The following is an 18521-nucleotide window of genomic DNA, read 5'->3' on the forward strand; positions in this document are numbered from 1 at the left end:
GTGACTGAGAGTACAAGCTTCAGGCAAAATAAGAGACTGCAAAACTGAATTCAAATCCCCACTCTACCATCAAGTAGCTGTGTAATGGGGGCTATTTAGCCTGTGGGTCTCAGTTTCCTGTCTACCTCAGTAAATTGAGCCAGGATTACGGGAGATAATATCTAATTGTGTCAATTAGAGTATACCCAGGAGACAAAAACCACAACAATCATTTTATCAGAGATTATTAATAATAAAGAGTCATTAACTGAAAAGTCGAAAGGAAAACATGAAGGTATTTCAGAGGTAGCAACAGCAGAGAGCAGCTCTCTTCCCCAGGGCTGGAGAAACAAAGTAAAGAAGGTGGAATTATAAAACCTGGGGCATTTGGAGGTTGAGGGGTTCGTGGCTCCCAGAGCTGAACTTCTCAGACCGCTGAGGATGGGGTGCCGCTGGGCTGGGGCTGGTGTCCTGAGTGGGGAGGCGAGGAAGCAGGTTCGGCAAATGTCGGAAGAACGGCCCGGGGAGGCGGGGGTTCAGCGGCTTCTCCTGGAACCAAACACCCCTGCCAGGTAAACTGACCGTAATGCTCCCAGTAATAGGAAGCCCACAGGAAAGAGACAGCAAGGAGCAAAACTTTTCTTCCTCTTATCTGCCAGTCTCCCTCTGTTGGTCTGATTTGCAAAGCTCTGTAGGCAGCCCACTGGGGAAGCATGAATGTGGTCCCCAGAGCCTTACCCCAGCATCACAAAGCAGAGAATGGAAGGGAAGGGTGGGTCTGGAGATTAGAGGCAAAAGCTTCATCCCCCACCCTCGTCCCTGCACAAACCACAAAGTGATTAGGTCATGGAAACTAGACAACAGCTCTTTCTGCTCCTCCTAATCTGACTAGTTGACTCACTCCTGTACCTGGGACAAATTTGCAGGATTTCTGTAGGACGTGGCTATGATAAACACAGATGAGATTAAATGTTTGGGGCGCCTGGGTGGCTCAGTGGGTTGGGCCGCTGCCTTCAGCTCAGGCCATGATCTCAGGGTCCTGGGATCGAGTCCCGCATCGGGCTCTCTGCTCAGCGGGGGGCCTGCTTCCCTCTCTCTCTCTCTCTGCCTGCCTCTCTGCCTACTTGTGATCTCTATCTGTCAAATAAATAAATAAAACCTTTAAAAAAAAAAATGCTAGAGGTTCAACCAATTACATGAAACAAACAAGGTAGGCGTAATGTCGCACCTGAAACTTAAAATGTCTAAAATGGAACTCTGGGTTTTGCACAGCCCCTTCCCCAAACCCATTCCCCCTTTGCCTTTTAAAAGTGCAATTTGAACGAGGTCACCTCCCTATTTGACTCTATTATCTTCCCACTGCACCGAAGACAGTCCTAGATCGTGCCGTGGCTGATAAGGCCTGTCCTCTTTCCAACCCCACCCACGTGGCTCCTCCTTGTTTATTCAGTGCCGGTCACACAAACCTTCTCTCCGTTCCTCTTCCAACAAACACCCAAGCTCTTTTTCACTTTGAGCCATCGCACTTTTCATTTCTTCCATCCAAGTGTCAGACTTCCCACCACCACCAGGACCACCACCAGATGACTAGTCTCGTATCAGTCTCTGGGGCTTCTATCTTGACCTCTTCCTTCCCAACAACACACCAGTTCATTCTCCACATTCAGCCAGCTAGCTTTTTTATTATTTTTTTAAATAAAGAGCAGCTCATATAAGGTCACCTTCGTGCTTCAACTCTCTAGTGTTTTCCCATTGTTTTTTTTTTTATTTTTTTTTATAGGTTATTTATTTGATAGAGAGAGATCACAAGTAGGCAGAGAGGCAGGGATAGAGAGAGAAGGGGGAAGCAGGCTCCCTGCTGAGCAGGGAGCCCAACATGGGGCTCGATCCCAGGACCCTGAGATCATGACCTGAGCTGAAGGCAGAGGCTTAAACCACTGAGCCACCCAGGCGCCCCCCCATTGTTGTTTTTAATAAAACGAATCAAATCACTTCTGATTAAAACCCTTCAATGACTCCTCTTTATTTTGTGATAAAGCTTAACTCTTACCAACCCCTTCCTGATCTTTCCTTAGTTAATCCAATGATACCCACTCTTGCCACTTCTGCTCAACATTTTGTGAAGCTTTTTCTGTACATATTAAGATGATCTTATGGTTTTTATCCCTCCTTGTGTTAATGTGGTATCACAATCATTGATTTGCATGTTGAAACATCCTTACATCCCTTGAATAAATTTCATTTGATCATGGTGGATGATTGTTTTATGTGTTGTTGAATTCAGTTTGCTAGTATGTTTCGAGGATTTCTACATGAGAAAGAATGTAGTTGAAACCTCTTCCTCAAAACAGATATAAAATTGTGGAGGCCGAGAAAAATTAAGGCCATCCCACCTCAGGGTTAGCCTTAGCATAAGTACAGCCATCTCAGACCCCTGTGCCCAAGGGCTGAACTTTCCCCTACTTTACTTTAGTTCCAGAGACCCCCACCCTGCTTTAATAACAGGAAGCCCCACCCTGCTTTTTTAACAGGAACCCATAAATACCCCTGCCTTAACTAAGCTCGGGGTCCAAGTCCCTACTCTGCTGTGCCGGTTGGGCCCAAGCTTAAGCTTGTCGAATAAACCCTCGTGTGATTGCATTGGTGCTTGGCTCCTTGGTGGTCTCTCAGACAGAAAAACTCGGGCATAACAAAAATTTCACTCAAAATTATTCATCGACCTAAATGATAAAACCCTTGGGAGAAAATACTGCAATCATAACTTAGGCCAAGTCTTCTTAGATATGACACCAAAAGTACAAGCAATAAGAGGAGCAAATAGATACACTAGACTTCATCAAAGTTAAAAACTTCTGTGCTTTAAAGGACACCATTAAAAAAGTGAAAAGACAAATCAAAGGATGGGAAAATACTTAAAAATCATATTCCTGGTAAAAGACTTATATCTAGAATATAAGCCCCTACAAGCCAAAAATAAAAAGTCAACCCAATGGGCAAAAGATCTGAATAGGTATACAAATGACTAATAAACACATGAAAAGATGCCCAACATCACTGAGCCATTAGGAAAATGCAAATCAAAACCACAATAATACTGTGTATGGTGGTTGTCTGGGGCTGGAGTGAGGCAGGTAGAGTTTATTGAGTATAGAGTTTCGGTTTAACAAAATAAAAAAGTTCTGGAGATTTGGTGCACAAGAATGTAAATATTCTTAACACTACCAAACTCTACATTTAAAAATGGTTAGGTTGATAAATGTAATATTGTATACATTTTAACCACAACTTTTAAAGTTTAAATTATTCTTAAAACCCCCTAATTAGGGGCGCCCGAGTGGCTCAGTGAGTTAAGACCTCTGCCTTCAGCTCAGGTCATGATCCCAGGGTCCTGGGATTGAGCCCCACATTGGGCTCTCTGCTCTGCAGAGAGCCTGCTTCCCCCCCCCGCAACCCCCCTGCTGCCTCTCTGTCTACTTGTGATCTCTGTCAAATAAATAAATAAAATCTTTTTAAAAACCCCACAGTTAGGGACTTCTGGGTGGCTCAGTCATTAAGCATTTGCCTCAGCTTGGGTCATGATCCTAGGATCCCAGGATCCAGCCGCTTCAGGCTCCCTGAAGCGCAGGGAGATTCCTGCTTGACAGGAAGCCTACTGCTCCCTCTCCCACTCTCTCCACTTGTGTTCCCTCTCTCCCTCTGTCTCTCTCTCTCAAATAAATAAATATCTTAAAAAAACAAAACAAGGGCGCCTGGGTGGCTCAGTGGGTTAAGCCACTGCCTTCGGCTCAGGTCATGATCTCAGGGTCCTGGGATGGAGTCCCGCATCAGGCTCTCTGCTCAGCAGGGAGCCTGCTTCCCTCTCTCTCTCTCTGCCTGCCTCTCCATCTACTTGTGATTTCTGTCTGTCAAATAAATAAATAAAAATCTTTAAAACAAAACAAAACAAAACAAAACACAGTTATATCACTTCTATCCACTTGGATGGCAACAATCAAAAAGATAATGAGTGTTGCTGAGAATGTAGAGCGATTGGAATCTCTTTGCATTGCTGGTAAGAATGTAAAATAGTGCAACTACTTTGAAAAACATTTGGGAAAGTCCTTAAAATGTTCAAAATAGGATGATAGGACTTCCACTTGTTGCTGTATACCCAAGAAGAATTAAAACATGTCCACACAAAAACTTGTAACCAATGTTCACAGCAGCATTACCCATAATAGCGAAAAAGTAGAAAAATCCAAATGTCCATCAACTGATAAATGGATAAACACAATGTGGTATATCCATGTAATGAAATATTATTTGGCAATAAAAAAGAATAAAATGCTCATTCATGCAATAACATGGATAAACCTTAAAAATATTATGTCAAGTGATGTCACATATAATTCTACTTGAGATTCTACATGTGATTCCATTCCATGAACTGTCCAGAATAGGCAAATCTATAGAGACAGGAAGGACATCAGTGGTTGTCTAGAGTCGGAAAAAGATGGCAGGGATTGAGGATGAATGCTAATGTGCACAAAATTTCTTTTTGGGAGTAATGAAAATGTTCTGAAATTGATTTAGTGGTGGTTGGAAAATTCCATATTATACTAAAACTAGTCACTATACTAAAACTATTGAATGGCATGTAAATTATCCCCATTAAGCTGTTAAAAAAGAAAAAGACAAAACAAAAAAGGCCACGCAGCTTTTACCTTGTTCACTAGGAACAGTTGCTCTTGGAATCCTGAGCCCCCTTTAAAGAAATCTGACTACAGTGAGACCACCAGGCTGTGACAAAGCCCAAGCCCAAGGAGAGTCCACATGTCCTAGATCAGCCCTGCTTTCAAGTCATCACAACCAAGGCACCAAATATGTGAACGAAGACGACGTCAGATGATTTTAGCCCTCTGGCCTTTGAGTTACACTCCCAAACATTTGCGTTTTCCCAACCTAACTCCCAGGCAGGCTCATGCCTACCATATTCTGCCCCAATACCTGACCACAGAATCTAGGAGCCTAATAAAATAGTGCTTGCTTTATTCGACTCAGCTTTGGGATGGTTTGTAAATACCACTCTTCTGGCTTTCTTCCTATCTCACTGTCTACTAGTCTACGGGTTCCTGTCCAATCTCTCTGAATGTTAGATTATCTTCTCAGTTTGTGGACTTCTGTTCCTGGGTGTACTCCTTCAGCCACTTCACATAGATCCATGGCTTTACATACCACATTGATGATCTTCAAATTTATATTTTTAGCTGGATCTCTCCCCTGAACTTCAGAGTACTATCTTTGCCTGTTTATTTGATATTCTTCCTTGGTTTCCAACTAGTAAAACAAAACCGAACAAAAAAAATTGCTCTTTTCCTCCAAACCTGCTCTTTTTCCAATTGGCTCCATCTCATTCTTGTAGTTGTTAAGGTCTCTTTGCATAGACATTCATGTGGCTCACTTCCTGGCCTTCTTCAAGTCTCTACTAAAACCCCTGGTGAGGCCTTCCTATTACTACTATTTGAAATAGTAACCCCATTTCCATCCTTCACACTCCCTGTGTGCCCAACCGAGCTTTGATTTTCCCATAGCCCTTCCCTCCACCTGAACTGCTACATCTTTTACTAATTTGTCTCTCTCTCTCCACTAGAATGTAAGTGCCACAAAGGTAAGTGTCTTGCCTATTATTTTCACTGCTGTATTCTCATGCCCAAACAATGTGTGATGTCTGGAACTCAGTAATTACTTAATTATCGAATGAAGAATCAAATGAGTTCAGGGAGCAGAAATGTGATCAAGAACACAGGTAGAGTACTGGTCTCAAAAGTAGATATAATACACCTCCTCTTTTAAGGAAGAGAGAAAAGTCCACTGGCTATGAACATCTAAACAAAGCAGTAATAGTATTAAGCAGCACATATAGGGCTTCCTCTGTGCTCTGCCCAGGTCGAAGCACTTTACACATACTAACTGGGCTAATCCTTTCAAGAGGCTACAGGTAGGTTCTTTTATCGCCATTTCTACAGATGAGGAAACTGAGGTGGAGTGAGTAAGTAACTTAGCCAAGGGCCAAGTGGCAGAGCTGGGATAAAAACCCAAGATATAGGACTTCAGGCTCTATCATCTTAACCTCCACACCACACTACATCTTGAAGGTTCTTTGCTGGAGGGATACAGGACTGGTGGGATACAGAACGTGAAAAAAGTGGAGGAGGTTTGCAATAGCTATTAGGAATTATAGGGGGTCCAAGAGGAAAAAAAATGAAAGGATTGTTGAGCAGCAGTGAAGGCCTGAACACAACTAAACAACATGGCTCTGTGGTAGACTCCATTAACTGCTTAGTTCATTTGACCTTCTGTGGTAACAGCAGTAAAGAAACACAGTTGAGTTCAGCCAAGTTTGTAGGTTGATGGGGCAGGTAGAGCAGAGAGATCAAGAAAGCAAGCTAAGATAAAAACACAATTTGCTTACTCCAAAATAAAAAAATAACAGATTCAAAGGGGCACACACATCGATGTTTACAGCAGCATTATCAACAATAGCCAAACTATGGAAAGAGCCCAAATGCCCATCGACTGATGTGGCATATATATATATATATAATATGGGCAATATGACTATTACTCAGCCATCAAAAAGAATGAACTCCTGCCATTTGCAAGGACGTGGATGGAGCTAGAGTGCATCATGCTGAGTGAGATATGTCAGTCAGAGAAAGACAAATACCCTATGATTTCACTCACATGTGGAGTTTAAGAAATGAGACAGATAAGCATATGGGAAGGGGAAAAAAAAAAAGAGAAGGAAGCAAACCATAAGAGACTCTCAACAATAGAAAACTGAGGATTGACGGAGGAAGTGGGTAGGGGGATGGGCTATATGGGGGATGAGTATTAGGAAGGGCACTTGCTATGATGACCATGGATATTGTATGTAAGTAATGAACCATTAAATTCTACTTCTGAAATCAATATTACACTAAAAGTTAACTAACTAGAATTTGAATAAAAATTTGAAAAGGAAAAAAAACCACATTTGAAATAGTGAGCAGGGAACCCAGGAACGAGTTAATGAATTATTAGAATAAACTCAAGGACCCAGGAACTAGAGGTCAGGCTGACAAGGATGAAGATTCAGGAGGAATATAATACAGAGAGGCAATTTCAAAATATGGGAAATGGCGTTAGGGAATTATCCAGCGATAGGGCCCATCTGAGGCAGAACAGGAGGCTGAAATCATCTCTTCCTACCCTTCCTATCTATGTTCCAGACTATCTATGTTGATGCTTCAAATGGCCACAAACCAAGACAAGGCTCTTCACACTACAAAAATGGGAAGGCTTAAAAAATACAATAGCCCCATGGGAAATCATTCAATGACTTGTGTTGAGTCCTTGAGTTTTTAGGTTCCTCCTCTAGAATTGGTTTGGACAGTAAAAGCCCTCATAGACACTAAGTTGGGAAGAAAGAGCCACTGAAGGAGAAGGTAGCCAATCCCCTGTCAGGTCTGCTTAAGGTAGCTCTGGGTGGGATTTTTGGAAAGTAGCAACTAATCTGTATCAACCAAATATTTTCTCTAATAACCCATTCAAATAAAATGCTTATGTAGATGTTCTCACAAAATATCACTTGTTCACTACTACTGGAAGATTCTGACATAAGCCTCTAGGAGTCAGTGTACTTGTTTCTACTTGATTACCTACCAAATTCCTCATATGTATTACCAGAAAGGGCAGGAAGATCAATTACTTTAGTCATAGTAAGAGAGGCTAAGGGCAAATCATCTTTAAGAGTTATAAAAAATGATGGGCGAAATAAACAAATTCCATACCATGGAATATTAGCTTTTAAAGTGAAGGAATTCTGACTCCTGCCACAGCACGGATGAACCTTGAAGACATTGTACCCAGTGAGATAAGTCAGACCCCAAAAAACTAATATTATGTGATTCCAGGTCTATGAAATACCTAGAATAGTCCAATTCATAAAGACAGAAAGTAGAAGGGTGTTACCAGGAGCTGAAAAGAGGGAGAATGGGGAGTCAGCGTTTAAATGGATATAGAGTTTCAGTTTAGGGTGATAAAACATTCTGAAGATGGTTACTGATGATAGGCACACAACCATGTGAACATACGTAATGTTCCTGAACTGTACACTTAAAAAATAGTTAAAATGGTAAATTTTCTGGTATGTATATCTTACTACAATTAAACAGTTACGAAGAATGGAGAAGATTGCAGGTGGAAATCTATCGCAGATGAGAAAGCAACCACATGGCTCAGACCGTTTCAGTACGAATGGATCCGTAAAGAGAAGCAGGATGGCTGAGATGGACAAAGTGATCTTTGAGGATTCCCCCAATTTACAGCAGAGTGAGTTTCCCAGATAAGCTGGTATGAGCTAACTGTAGCTTTCCCCGACCCCTGCTTCCAGGGGCAAGGTTGGAGCAGAGGCCTTGGGACTTCCGAGGTGGGGACATGTTTCTAAAATGCTGCCGGTGCTCCTTTGAGGCCTGAAGTCTTGCCCGATTCTCTGTAGCCCAGATTGCCAAGAGGGATCTGGCCCCTAGGAGGTATTTAATACATAGCTACTGAGCAGAGATGAAAGTTTGATTTGGTTTATAAAGTGGAGAATAGGTAATTTTTTTTAGTGTTATATTTGATTAGAATAAAATGATACTACGTAGAAACACTGATACAAAGATAAGGCATTACTCTTAATACAAACAGGACAAAGAAGTCTTGAAAATTTCCCTGAAGTTCAGTTTATTTGCCATGATCTAATTTCTTGGTCAATGGAAGGTAATTTCCCCTGAAGACACAGAAAAGCTCTGATTTACCTTTTTCTTCTTTGTCATCTTAGAAAGCAGGAGGGATGGGGCTTTTTGCCTATCAGGTTACTACTTGGGAGGATATGGGTTTATTTGGAATAAAAATAGAGTAGAAAAAAATAGGTATTTGTTTCTCTTAACAGCTTTTCCGGCTCTAAAACTTTTTTGGTTTTAGAAGGATTTGCTACACAGGAGGAAATCAAAAGTAAGGCATTACAAGTCTCACAGTTCTTCCCTGATAGGTCACATTCTGCTAACCTAATAATATTTGACAATAAATTTAATTATCCAAGACATTTTATTATCCAAGTTTTATATATCTGCTTCCTATAGATGAGTATCATTTTAATCTATGATACACTGAGAACAGACAAGAATTGCATCTCACATTTATGATTTAAGATGCTATATTAGAATTAAGACTTGTGTTTATGTGACTATAAGGAAAATTAGATGGATCTTTATAAAAACTGTTATTTTAGGAAAAGATTTAGAGTTAGAAGCACTTTCCAACTCCTTTAGAAAATGGGGAAGATAGAATTACTTTAGGAAGAATTCAGTTTTTTCCCAATTGCAATCCATATGATGTCAAAGGCAAAAACATCCATAGAGCTTGACTTTTACCTTCTCAGATTTTAGACGGACTGCTCTTCAGGATTTTTCCTAATCAGCATCATGTGAACTCCGCTAGCTGATAAAAGGCCAAACATTTACATTCTTCCCAAGAGGTGAATGCATTTTTTATGTAGTAACACAGATGGTATTCCAGTATTTAGCATATAGGACAGGAAGGAATTCATGTCATCATCCATGTACCATACAAAGGTGAAGTTAAAATAGAATTTTCACTGATGGTCAACACTGTAGATTCCATGTTATGGTCAATTCCAAGAACACAAATTTCTACATCTTCAGTGGAAAGTATACTTTTCAGTCGTAACAACACTCTCAAAGAGCTTTCGGTTTGTCTTTCTCTGGCTCCTTTTGACTACAAAGTGTAAAAGACTCCTGAACGAACTGCCGGCACATGGGACACTGCTGGAAATAGCGAACACAGCCGTCACACAAGCATGCGTGCCGACAGGGCAGCAACACCCAGTTCACAGTTCCGTTCTGGCAAACTACACAGTCCTTGCTGCTCTCCTCTGGAGGCTCCGCTTCGCTCTCGGACAGCCCGGCCTTTTCCAGCAAACTGCGCTCTCTGCTTTTTTCTTCTGGAGATGAATTGCTGGAGGGAGTGGAATTATTATTTGCAGACATGAAGAGTTGCTGAAAATCAAAGACACAAGGTGAAGGATAATCACAAATGACAATTACTCCTTTTTTTTTTTTAAGATTTGATTTACTTATTTGAAAGGGGTGGGGCAGACTCTGTACTGAGTGCAGAGCCTGATGTGGACTGATCCCACAACCCCAAGATCACGACCTGAGCAGAAATCAACAGTCAGACGCCCAAATGACTAAGCCACCCAGGCACCCAAACAATTACTCTGTAAATCTGGGAGTCATAAAAGCTGCTAAAAATTTGTGAGCTAGCAAATCCAATAGCAAATAATAGCTAGTTTCTGTGATAACTGAAAAATTTTATCTCTATATACATGGTCATCATTTGAAACTCTCCAGATAAAGGGACAGAGATAAGATAACAGGGTACTTACCTTAAGATCATGAAATTGACCTTGAGCCAGGAGTAAATATTGATACAATATTCTACAGGAAAGTTTATACGTTTTATCAGGAATATGAATTACTGACACCATGGAAATCTAAAATAAAAATTAAACACTAGTCAGTCAGTATTTAACCTCCTTACATTATTTCACAGATATGTAAAAGAAAAGTAAAAGGTGGGGCACCTGGGTGGCTCAGTGGGTTAAAGCCTCTGCCTCCGGCTCAGGTCCTGATCCCAGTGTCCTGGGATGGAGCCCCGCATCGTGCTCTCTGCTTAGCGGGAAGTCGGCTTCCTCTTCTCTTTCTCTGCCTGCCTCTCTGCCTACTTGTGATCTCTATCTATCAAATAAATAAATAAAATCTTTAAAAAAGTTAAAAATTTTTTAAAAAATTAAAAAAGTAAAAGGTTGATAAATTAGAAAACACAATAATTTTTTAAAAAGATTTTATTTATTTTTTTAAAAGATTTTATTTATTTATTTGACAGAGATCACAAGTAGGCAGAGAGGCAGGCAGAGGGAGAGGAAGGGAAGCAGACTCCCTGCCAAGCAGAGAGCCCGATGTGGAGCTTGATCCCAGGACCTTAAGATCATGACCTGAGCTGAAAGCAGAGGATTTAACCCACTAAACCACCCAGGCGCCCCAAAATAAGTGATTTAAATCATAGTCACTAAAGTGGAACAAGTTATGGAACACATTTTTGCCAGAGTTATTTTAAATTATACTCAAAGTTACAAATTTAATGCAATCCCAACAAAAATAAAAATGGGCTTTTTCATAGAATTTTATGAGTTGACTCTACGATTCCCATGAGGAAAAAGAACACGTAAGATTAGCTAGGAAAGTACTGGAACAAAGCTGTGGGGAAGATCAAGCCCAGTCAGATATTAAGACATAGTACAAAGCCTCTAAAATTAAAATAGTACAGGCACATGAACAGACAGGTGGCTAGACCAGAACAAACAGTCCAGAAACAGACCCAACTATCTATACAAATATGACAAAGTTGCCATCTAAAATCACTGGGCAAACAGTCTTTTTATAAAAAGTACTGGGACTGGATAGCTATTTGGAAAAATATAAAATTAGATGCACTCCTCAAATCATATGGAAGAATAAAGTCTAAAAGCTTAAGAAGCCTAATTATAAAAAAATAAAACTATGCAAGCACTAGAAGAAAACATGTGAATTCCTTTTTATTCTCAGTGGAGGGAAAGACTTTTTTTTTTTTTTAAAGATTTTATTTATTTATTTGACAGAGAGAGAGAGATCACAAGTAGGCAGAGAGGTAGGCAGAGAGAGAGAGGGGAAGCAGGATCCCCCTTGAGCAGAGAGCCTGATTCAGGGGTCGATCCCAGGACCATGAGATCATGACCTGAGCCAAAAGCAGAGGCCCAACCCACTAGCCACCCAGGCACCCCAGGGAAAGATTTTCTTTTCTTTTCTTTTCTTTTTTTAGTTGTTGTTTTTTTTTGTGTGTGTGTGTGTGTGTTTTTAAGATTTTATTTATTTATTTGACAGAGATCACAAGTAGGCAAAGAGGCAGGCAGAGAGAGAGGAAGGGAAGCAGGCTCCCCCCTGAGCAGAGAGCCTGATTTGGGGCTCGATCCCAGGACCCTGGGACCATGACCCGAACAGAAGGCAGAGGCTTTAACCAACTGAGCCACCCAGGCGCCCCCAGGGAAAGACTTTCTAACAATGACTGAAATCCAGAGGCAGATGCATTTATTTGACTGTGTCAAAATTTAAAGCTTGTATGACAAAAAGCCCCATAGGGAAAGTCAAAAGACATTCGATGAAATGGAATAAAATATTCACAATATCCATAATTTATGAAAAACTTTTAAATATTGAAAACCAAAATATTGTAACCAAAAATCCTATTTAAAAATGGGCAAAGGGGCACCTGGGTGGTTCAGTGGGTTAAAGCCTCTGCCTTCGGCTCGGGTCATGATCCCAGGGTTTTGGGATAGAGCCCCGTATTGGGCTCCCTACTCAGCAGGGAGCCTGCTTCCCCTCTCTCTCTGCCTGCTTCTGTGCCTACTAGTGATCTCTGTCTGTCAAATAAATAAATAAAATCTTTAAAAAAAAAAAGAGTAAATACAGCCTTTATGACTGAATTATGATTGGAAATGGAAGTATTCCACAGTCTGAATATTTAAACTTTCAAATAGCAGTTAGTTCTTGAGTTCTTGGTCTAACAGAGTTCAAAAATAAATAAATAAATAAAAATGGGCAAAAGACATGAACAGACAATTCACACAAAATTATAAACACAATTAAAAGATGTTCAATTTCACTCATAGTATGATAAATGCAAATTACATCTTCACTGAGATATTGTTTCCCACTCATTGGATTAAGAGATTGCAAATGTTTATCAATATAGTCTATGGGGAAATAGTCACTTTCATATATTTCTGGCGGAAATGTATAAAAAAAGAAAAAAAGGTACAAGTCCAAGGATATAAACCGAATGGAGGGGAATTTGGTAATATGTATCAAAATGACATACCTTTGCTCTTCAACCATGCAACTTCAACAATATAAAAATACATATGCACAGGTTATTCAGTGAAAAATTATTTGTTACTGCAGAATACTGGAAATTACCTGAATGTCCAGCTGCAGGAGATTGGCTAAATAGCTATGGTACCTATCGATACAGTCTACATACCATTGAGTGCTACACAGCCACGGGAAAACAATGTGAGGAACAGCTCTATTAACTCATCTGAACTGATTTCCAGAGATATTATGAAGTGAAAAAAAAAAGCCCAGAACATGTATAGTATAAAAAGTGTAATATCTTTTGAGTAAAAAAGAAAATAAAAAATATACATATCTGTATTTTCTCATTACAATAAGAAATAGGAAGAATAAACCAGAAAACAATGAACTTGGTTATCTACAAGAATTGGTGTATATAAGAATGGGGGGCACCTGGCCTGGGTGGAGCATGCAACTCTTGATCTCAGGGTTGTGAGCTTGACCCCCTTGTTGGTATTGGTATTATTTAAAGGTAAAAGTGTTTAAAAAAAAAGAAAGCATTGTGGGAAGGGATGAGAGCAACATCTGAGTACATTTCCTCTTTATATGGTTTTTTCACTTACAGGAGAACTAATCTAAGTAATTTATGGACACAATTTGATTATAAATCCTTGGGCAGAAAACAAAGGAGAGGGCAGTTGAGCATCAAAATAATTAAATTCAGTAACGAGTTATAAATCACTGGGGGAAAAAAGAAATTCATGAGGACATATGGATAATAAATAAAGAAATAAATGATTACAGTATGACACTGTACTATAGTATAGTACAATACTGCTTATAGTACAATACTTGTACTTGCTTATAGTACAATACTGAGGGCTAAATGGAGAGCTGGAATTGGAAAATGATCATTTTGCAACCATCATGGTAAAGATAAAATCTATTAAGAATTATCAATGGATAGGGGCATCTGGGTGGCTCAGTGGGTTAAGTCTCTGCCTTCGGCTCAGGTCCGGATCTTGGGGTCCTGGGCTCAAGAGCAGCATGGGGCTCTCTGCTCACTGGGGAGCCTGCTTCCCCACTCCCCCTCTGCCTGCCTCTCTGCCTACTTGCTCTCTCTGTCAAATAAATAAATAAGATCTTAAAAAAAAAAAAAGAATTATCAAAGGATATTAAATCCAGGGGGGAAATTTTCATAAAGACTGGGATTTTGTGTGGTCTTAAAAGTGTCCTCTCCCAACTGCTTATCATTTGCAAGGGAGGGGAAAAAATAGAGCAGAGGAGAAATGAGACAACCCCTTGCAGAGAGATCAAAATTAACATCACCAATGAGAGGAAAGAACTGCACGTGCCTCCAAAGGTGACGCCCTGAAAAGCCCGCATCATCACCCATGCCAAGTAGACTGGCTGAAAATGCACAACTCTGATCCGATCATGATGAAATATCAGACAAACAAAATGGCAACTGTCTTATTTTATAAAAAGGGTGTACATGACTTGTATTCTTAAAAAATGCTAATATCGTAAAAGACAAACACGGGCTGTGAAAATGTTCTAGATTAAAGGAGGCTAAAGATACATGACAAAAAGACTATCTGACTCTAGACTAGAACCTGTACTGGAGGAGGAAACATGCTGTAAAGAACACTGATACATTCACTGACATAATGGAATATAGGTCATAGATTGGATAAAATATTTTGTCAATGTTAGATTTATAAAGTTGATAACTATATTGTGTTTATATAATAGAACATTTCCTATTATTAGGAAATACAAACTAAGGTATTTAGGGATAAAGAATCAGGCATACAACTTATTCTTGATTCATTTAAAAAAAAATACACACACACATATGGGCAAATAATAGTGCCAATCTGGAAAATGTCAACAATGAACAAAAGGAGATTTGGGTAAAAGGTATAGGGGTATTCTTCCAGTTTTCTATTTTTGCAAGTTCCTAAAATTATGTCCAAATGAAAAGTTTAAAGAAAGAATCTTAATATGGTTGTAAACATATAATATTCTTTACTGCTTTATAAAGATTTAATAATTTGGCAATGGCTTCAGAAGTTGTAATATTGAACCAAAATGACAGGACTGGTAAAAGACAGTAATATCATCACCTCACACAAACAATCCTGCCATTCGATTTAAATTAAAAGCTTCAGAAGCTACTATCATGCTAGTTATAAATATATATGTAGCTGTATATATCTCAACATATATAAATATGTGTACATATATATGTATATATATACATACATATATAAATGGTATGTCTAAACAAAGTCATACTCTGAAGGAGCTGTTACATGTATAAAAATCATATATCTGTACTTCCCAGGTATTCATATTTGATATGGAAAAGATGCTCAAGATACACTGAATGAAAACAGGTCACAAAATAGTACATATACCTTTACCCTGTTTTTGTTTAAAAACTTACATATTATAAAGGTCTGCAAAGATGCAAATATTGACAGTGGTTAACTTTGGATGAAAGAATAGAGGTGATTATGCTTTTTTCCTTTTGGCTTACCTAGATTTTCTAATTCTATTTCTGCCACAAACATGTATTATTTGAGTAACAGAGAAAATATAATTGAGTAAAAATGAAAAAAAAAGTCAAAATCAAAATATTGCAATAATAACCCCTGCTTCTACCTAAAATAAAAAACTGACTACACTATCAAAACATAATTTTTACTGCTACAACAGGAATGGTAGGGCTTAATTTTTTTTTCTTTAGATTTAGACTCTGATCCCCAGATAAAATAGTGAAAAACCAAATGCTCAGTTTGCTTTTAAAATTAAGAAGGAGAACATTAATACAAACTATGCTAACAAATATGCTATAGTTCCAATATTAGGCCCAATCTGAGTGATAAGAGATGGAGAGGCAAAATTAACAGGAAAAAAGGGAGGGCATGTGCTGATGAGAAGAAAAGACCCAGAGAAGGAGACTCCAAAAGGAAAAGAGAAAATGCATATTAACCTCGAGGGCCCGCTGCCCCAGCTCCCCTGTGGGATTGCGCCTCCCACAGGTTCAGCCAGGCCACACCATCTTCTTTCCAGTTGGATGGGGGGCTGAAAGCAAATCTTTCCCTCCTTGTAATGCCATTGACTTATACACTGGAAAGTGGTTAAAATGGTAAATTTTATGTTATATATATTTTAACACACACACTCTGCTGTTTAGACTGAGGAAGAAAGTTAGAAAACCAAGAGGACTCTGAGTACCTCAAAGAGATAGCGATCACCTTCAGTGAGGGGGCAAGAAGCTAAGAGGAGAAGCTGGGAGGAGGTGAAAGATCTGACCCTTTCTGTTTTGAATGAGAGGAAGAAAGGAACTTAGAAGACACGGGTGACATGGTGGTGACAGAAGGGTTACCTTGCTGGGGTAGGCTGGGTAATGAACAGAAGCTGGAAATATGAAACACCAACCTAACAGTTCTTATCTATCTTCAGCTGAACAAGGTGAAGGGGAAGAGGGGAGGAGGGAAGGGAAACCAGATCTCTCATATGGGCTCCTCAGGCACAAGTAACTGACTTGCTGTCAAGCTCTATGAGGCTCACTAACACTGCTTATGTTTGGGTTGTTTTTTGGGTTGTTGTTCTCACTTATCACATTTATTGACCACCTTCTGCGTTCCAGGCACTGTGTTAGGTTCTGGAAATATACTGCTTTCGGTATGACTTACCTAGAAAAACCAAATTGACTTCAGTTCACTGGAACTTCAATTTGGTTAAGATTAAAACCCCAAATTGTGTATAAGCAGGGTCCAGATTTCTCAATAAGGGTCTGTACTTTCCAAATGCAAGAAAATGTACATTTGTTTTGAGGAGATATTCCTTAAAAAAAAAATTTTTTTTTTTTTTTTCTGAAAGTACTGGCAGAGGGTTGCAGAGGCTTACTGGTCCCGTCTCTTCCTGAATGACTGAGAGTTCTCTTCAGACTCCCATTTCAGTCTTTATAAGAAGAGGATTTGCCCTAACACACAAGGTTGTTGGAAGAAATAAATAAGGTAACGCTAGCCAGTGTACTGTATATGTTACAAAGTATCATAAAAATGTTACTGTATCTTTATTAATGAGCATATCAATACCACGCACTTCAGAAAAGTAGTAAATTGGGTATGATAGCATTCCTACCATGAAATGGTTTTACCAAAAGTTTATTTCATGTACAAGCTTCTACCATACTCAGAGGAATGTCAGGGCTCAGGTCCTCTTAGGAGGACCTAAGATGCTTTTATCTTACTAATAGGGAAAAACTACTAGACTAAAGAAGTAATGAGCACATAATGAGAAAAGGAGATCACTATAATTACTGAAAATACAAAGGATCAAGTACATAGAAGATGTAGGTGCAGCAGGGCGATGACGGAAACAAGGTGACTTGCAACCATGTAGAGAAATAAGGGAAGATGGTCTTAAAACTGAGCACTTCAGATGATTACAAGGCTTACTCATTCGGTGCCAAAAATGCTAAGAATAAACATGCTTCCCAAGAGACTTTTTTCTATCTAGCAAACATGATAGAATACAGAATGATAAAATTAACTTAATTCAACTATAATGTGCCTTTTGTTTTCTAAATAATATCCTATTCTTACAACATATTATATATATATGTACATATTTATATATATATAAATAATATATCTAACGAAGTCATACTCTGAAGGAGCTGTTACATGTATAAAAATCATATACCTATACTTCCTAGTTATTCCTTCTTCAAGAAAAATGTGTCTGGGCCAAACATATAGCCTCAGAAATTAAAATAAAACCTTTTCTATTTACCAAATAATCATGACCCATCATGCTTCCAGAATTTTAAAGTTACTTACAATGTCATAAATTTCTCGGTCTTCCTCATCAGCTAGGGTCAACAGCGCTACCAACGGATAGCGAGATCTGGGCACTGTACCAAAGTCTTCAATTTTAGTATCTCTTGGTAACTGGCAATATATTTCTTCTTTGCTGTCCTTCTTAATACTTTTTGAAAATGTAAAGGTAAATTGCCACTGTAACCCAAAATACAGTAATACACAAAAAGTGATCAATAATAACTGAGCAAATACTTTCTTCATTAAAAAGTCTTATGTCTGAGATTTTCACTGGTTAACGGATGTATCAGATAAAAGGATACAAATACTGCTCTTGATAGAGATATTCACTATACAGAGCATCTTCCAGGGCTCGGGGGGTGCTTATTCGGAAGCAATAAAAGTGCTTCTGCAGAGCTTCATAGAGTTTTTGGACACTGCACCCCCAGTAGCATGTCAAGAGGCTATCTTCAAGGCAGTCTGTTGTCAAAGTTATGCCGGCTGTCGAAAACAAAGAAGAAAAGAAGACAAAGAGAAGAAAATTACCGAATATAGTTTTTCATACAATTATACACAGCGAATGACAAAAGCTTCCTTTCGATGGCTGACCCGGCTGATGGCAGTTCAAGGAACTCATTAAAGGGCACGTGCCTGTAAATGAAGGAACTGGTCCCTAAACAAGTAACGGAAAAACCTCAACATCTATACACAATTTTGAAGCACGATCAGTAAA

The 18521-nt window shown here is 39.2% G+C and overlaps 1 protein-coding gene across 1 annotated transcript in view; it reads right to left on the bottom strand.

The window, feature by feature from the left end:
- Positions 1-8707: 8707 nt before the first annotated feature.
- CGRRF1 (cell growth regulator with ring finger domain 1) overlaps positions 8708-18521 on the bottom strand; it is a 30326-nt gene continuing 20512 nt past the window's right edge. Inside the window, exons 3-6 of the mRNA XM_044230771.1 lie at positions 18112-18289; positions 17810-17957; positions 10448-10555; positions 8708-10058 (exon numbers count right to left, since the gene is read on the bottom strand). Of these exons, the coding sequence (XP_044086706.1) occupies positions 9738-10058; positions 10448-10555; positions 17810-17957; positions 18112-18289 (755 nt within the window). The 3' untranslated portion in view covers positions 8708-9737. The remainder of the gene's footprint in view (positions 10059-10447; positions 10556-17809; positions 17958-18111; positions 18290-18521) is intronic.

This window comes from Neovison vison, chromosome 13 (genome assembly GCF_020171115.1).
Source record: "Neovison vison isolate M4711 chromosome 13, ASM_NN_V1, whole genome shotgun sequence".
In the NCBI taxonomy this organism is placed as follows: domain Eukaryota; kingdom Metazoa; phylum Chordata; class Mammalia; order Carnivora; family Mustelidae; genus Neogale; species Neogale vison.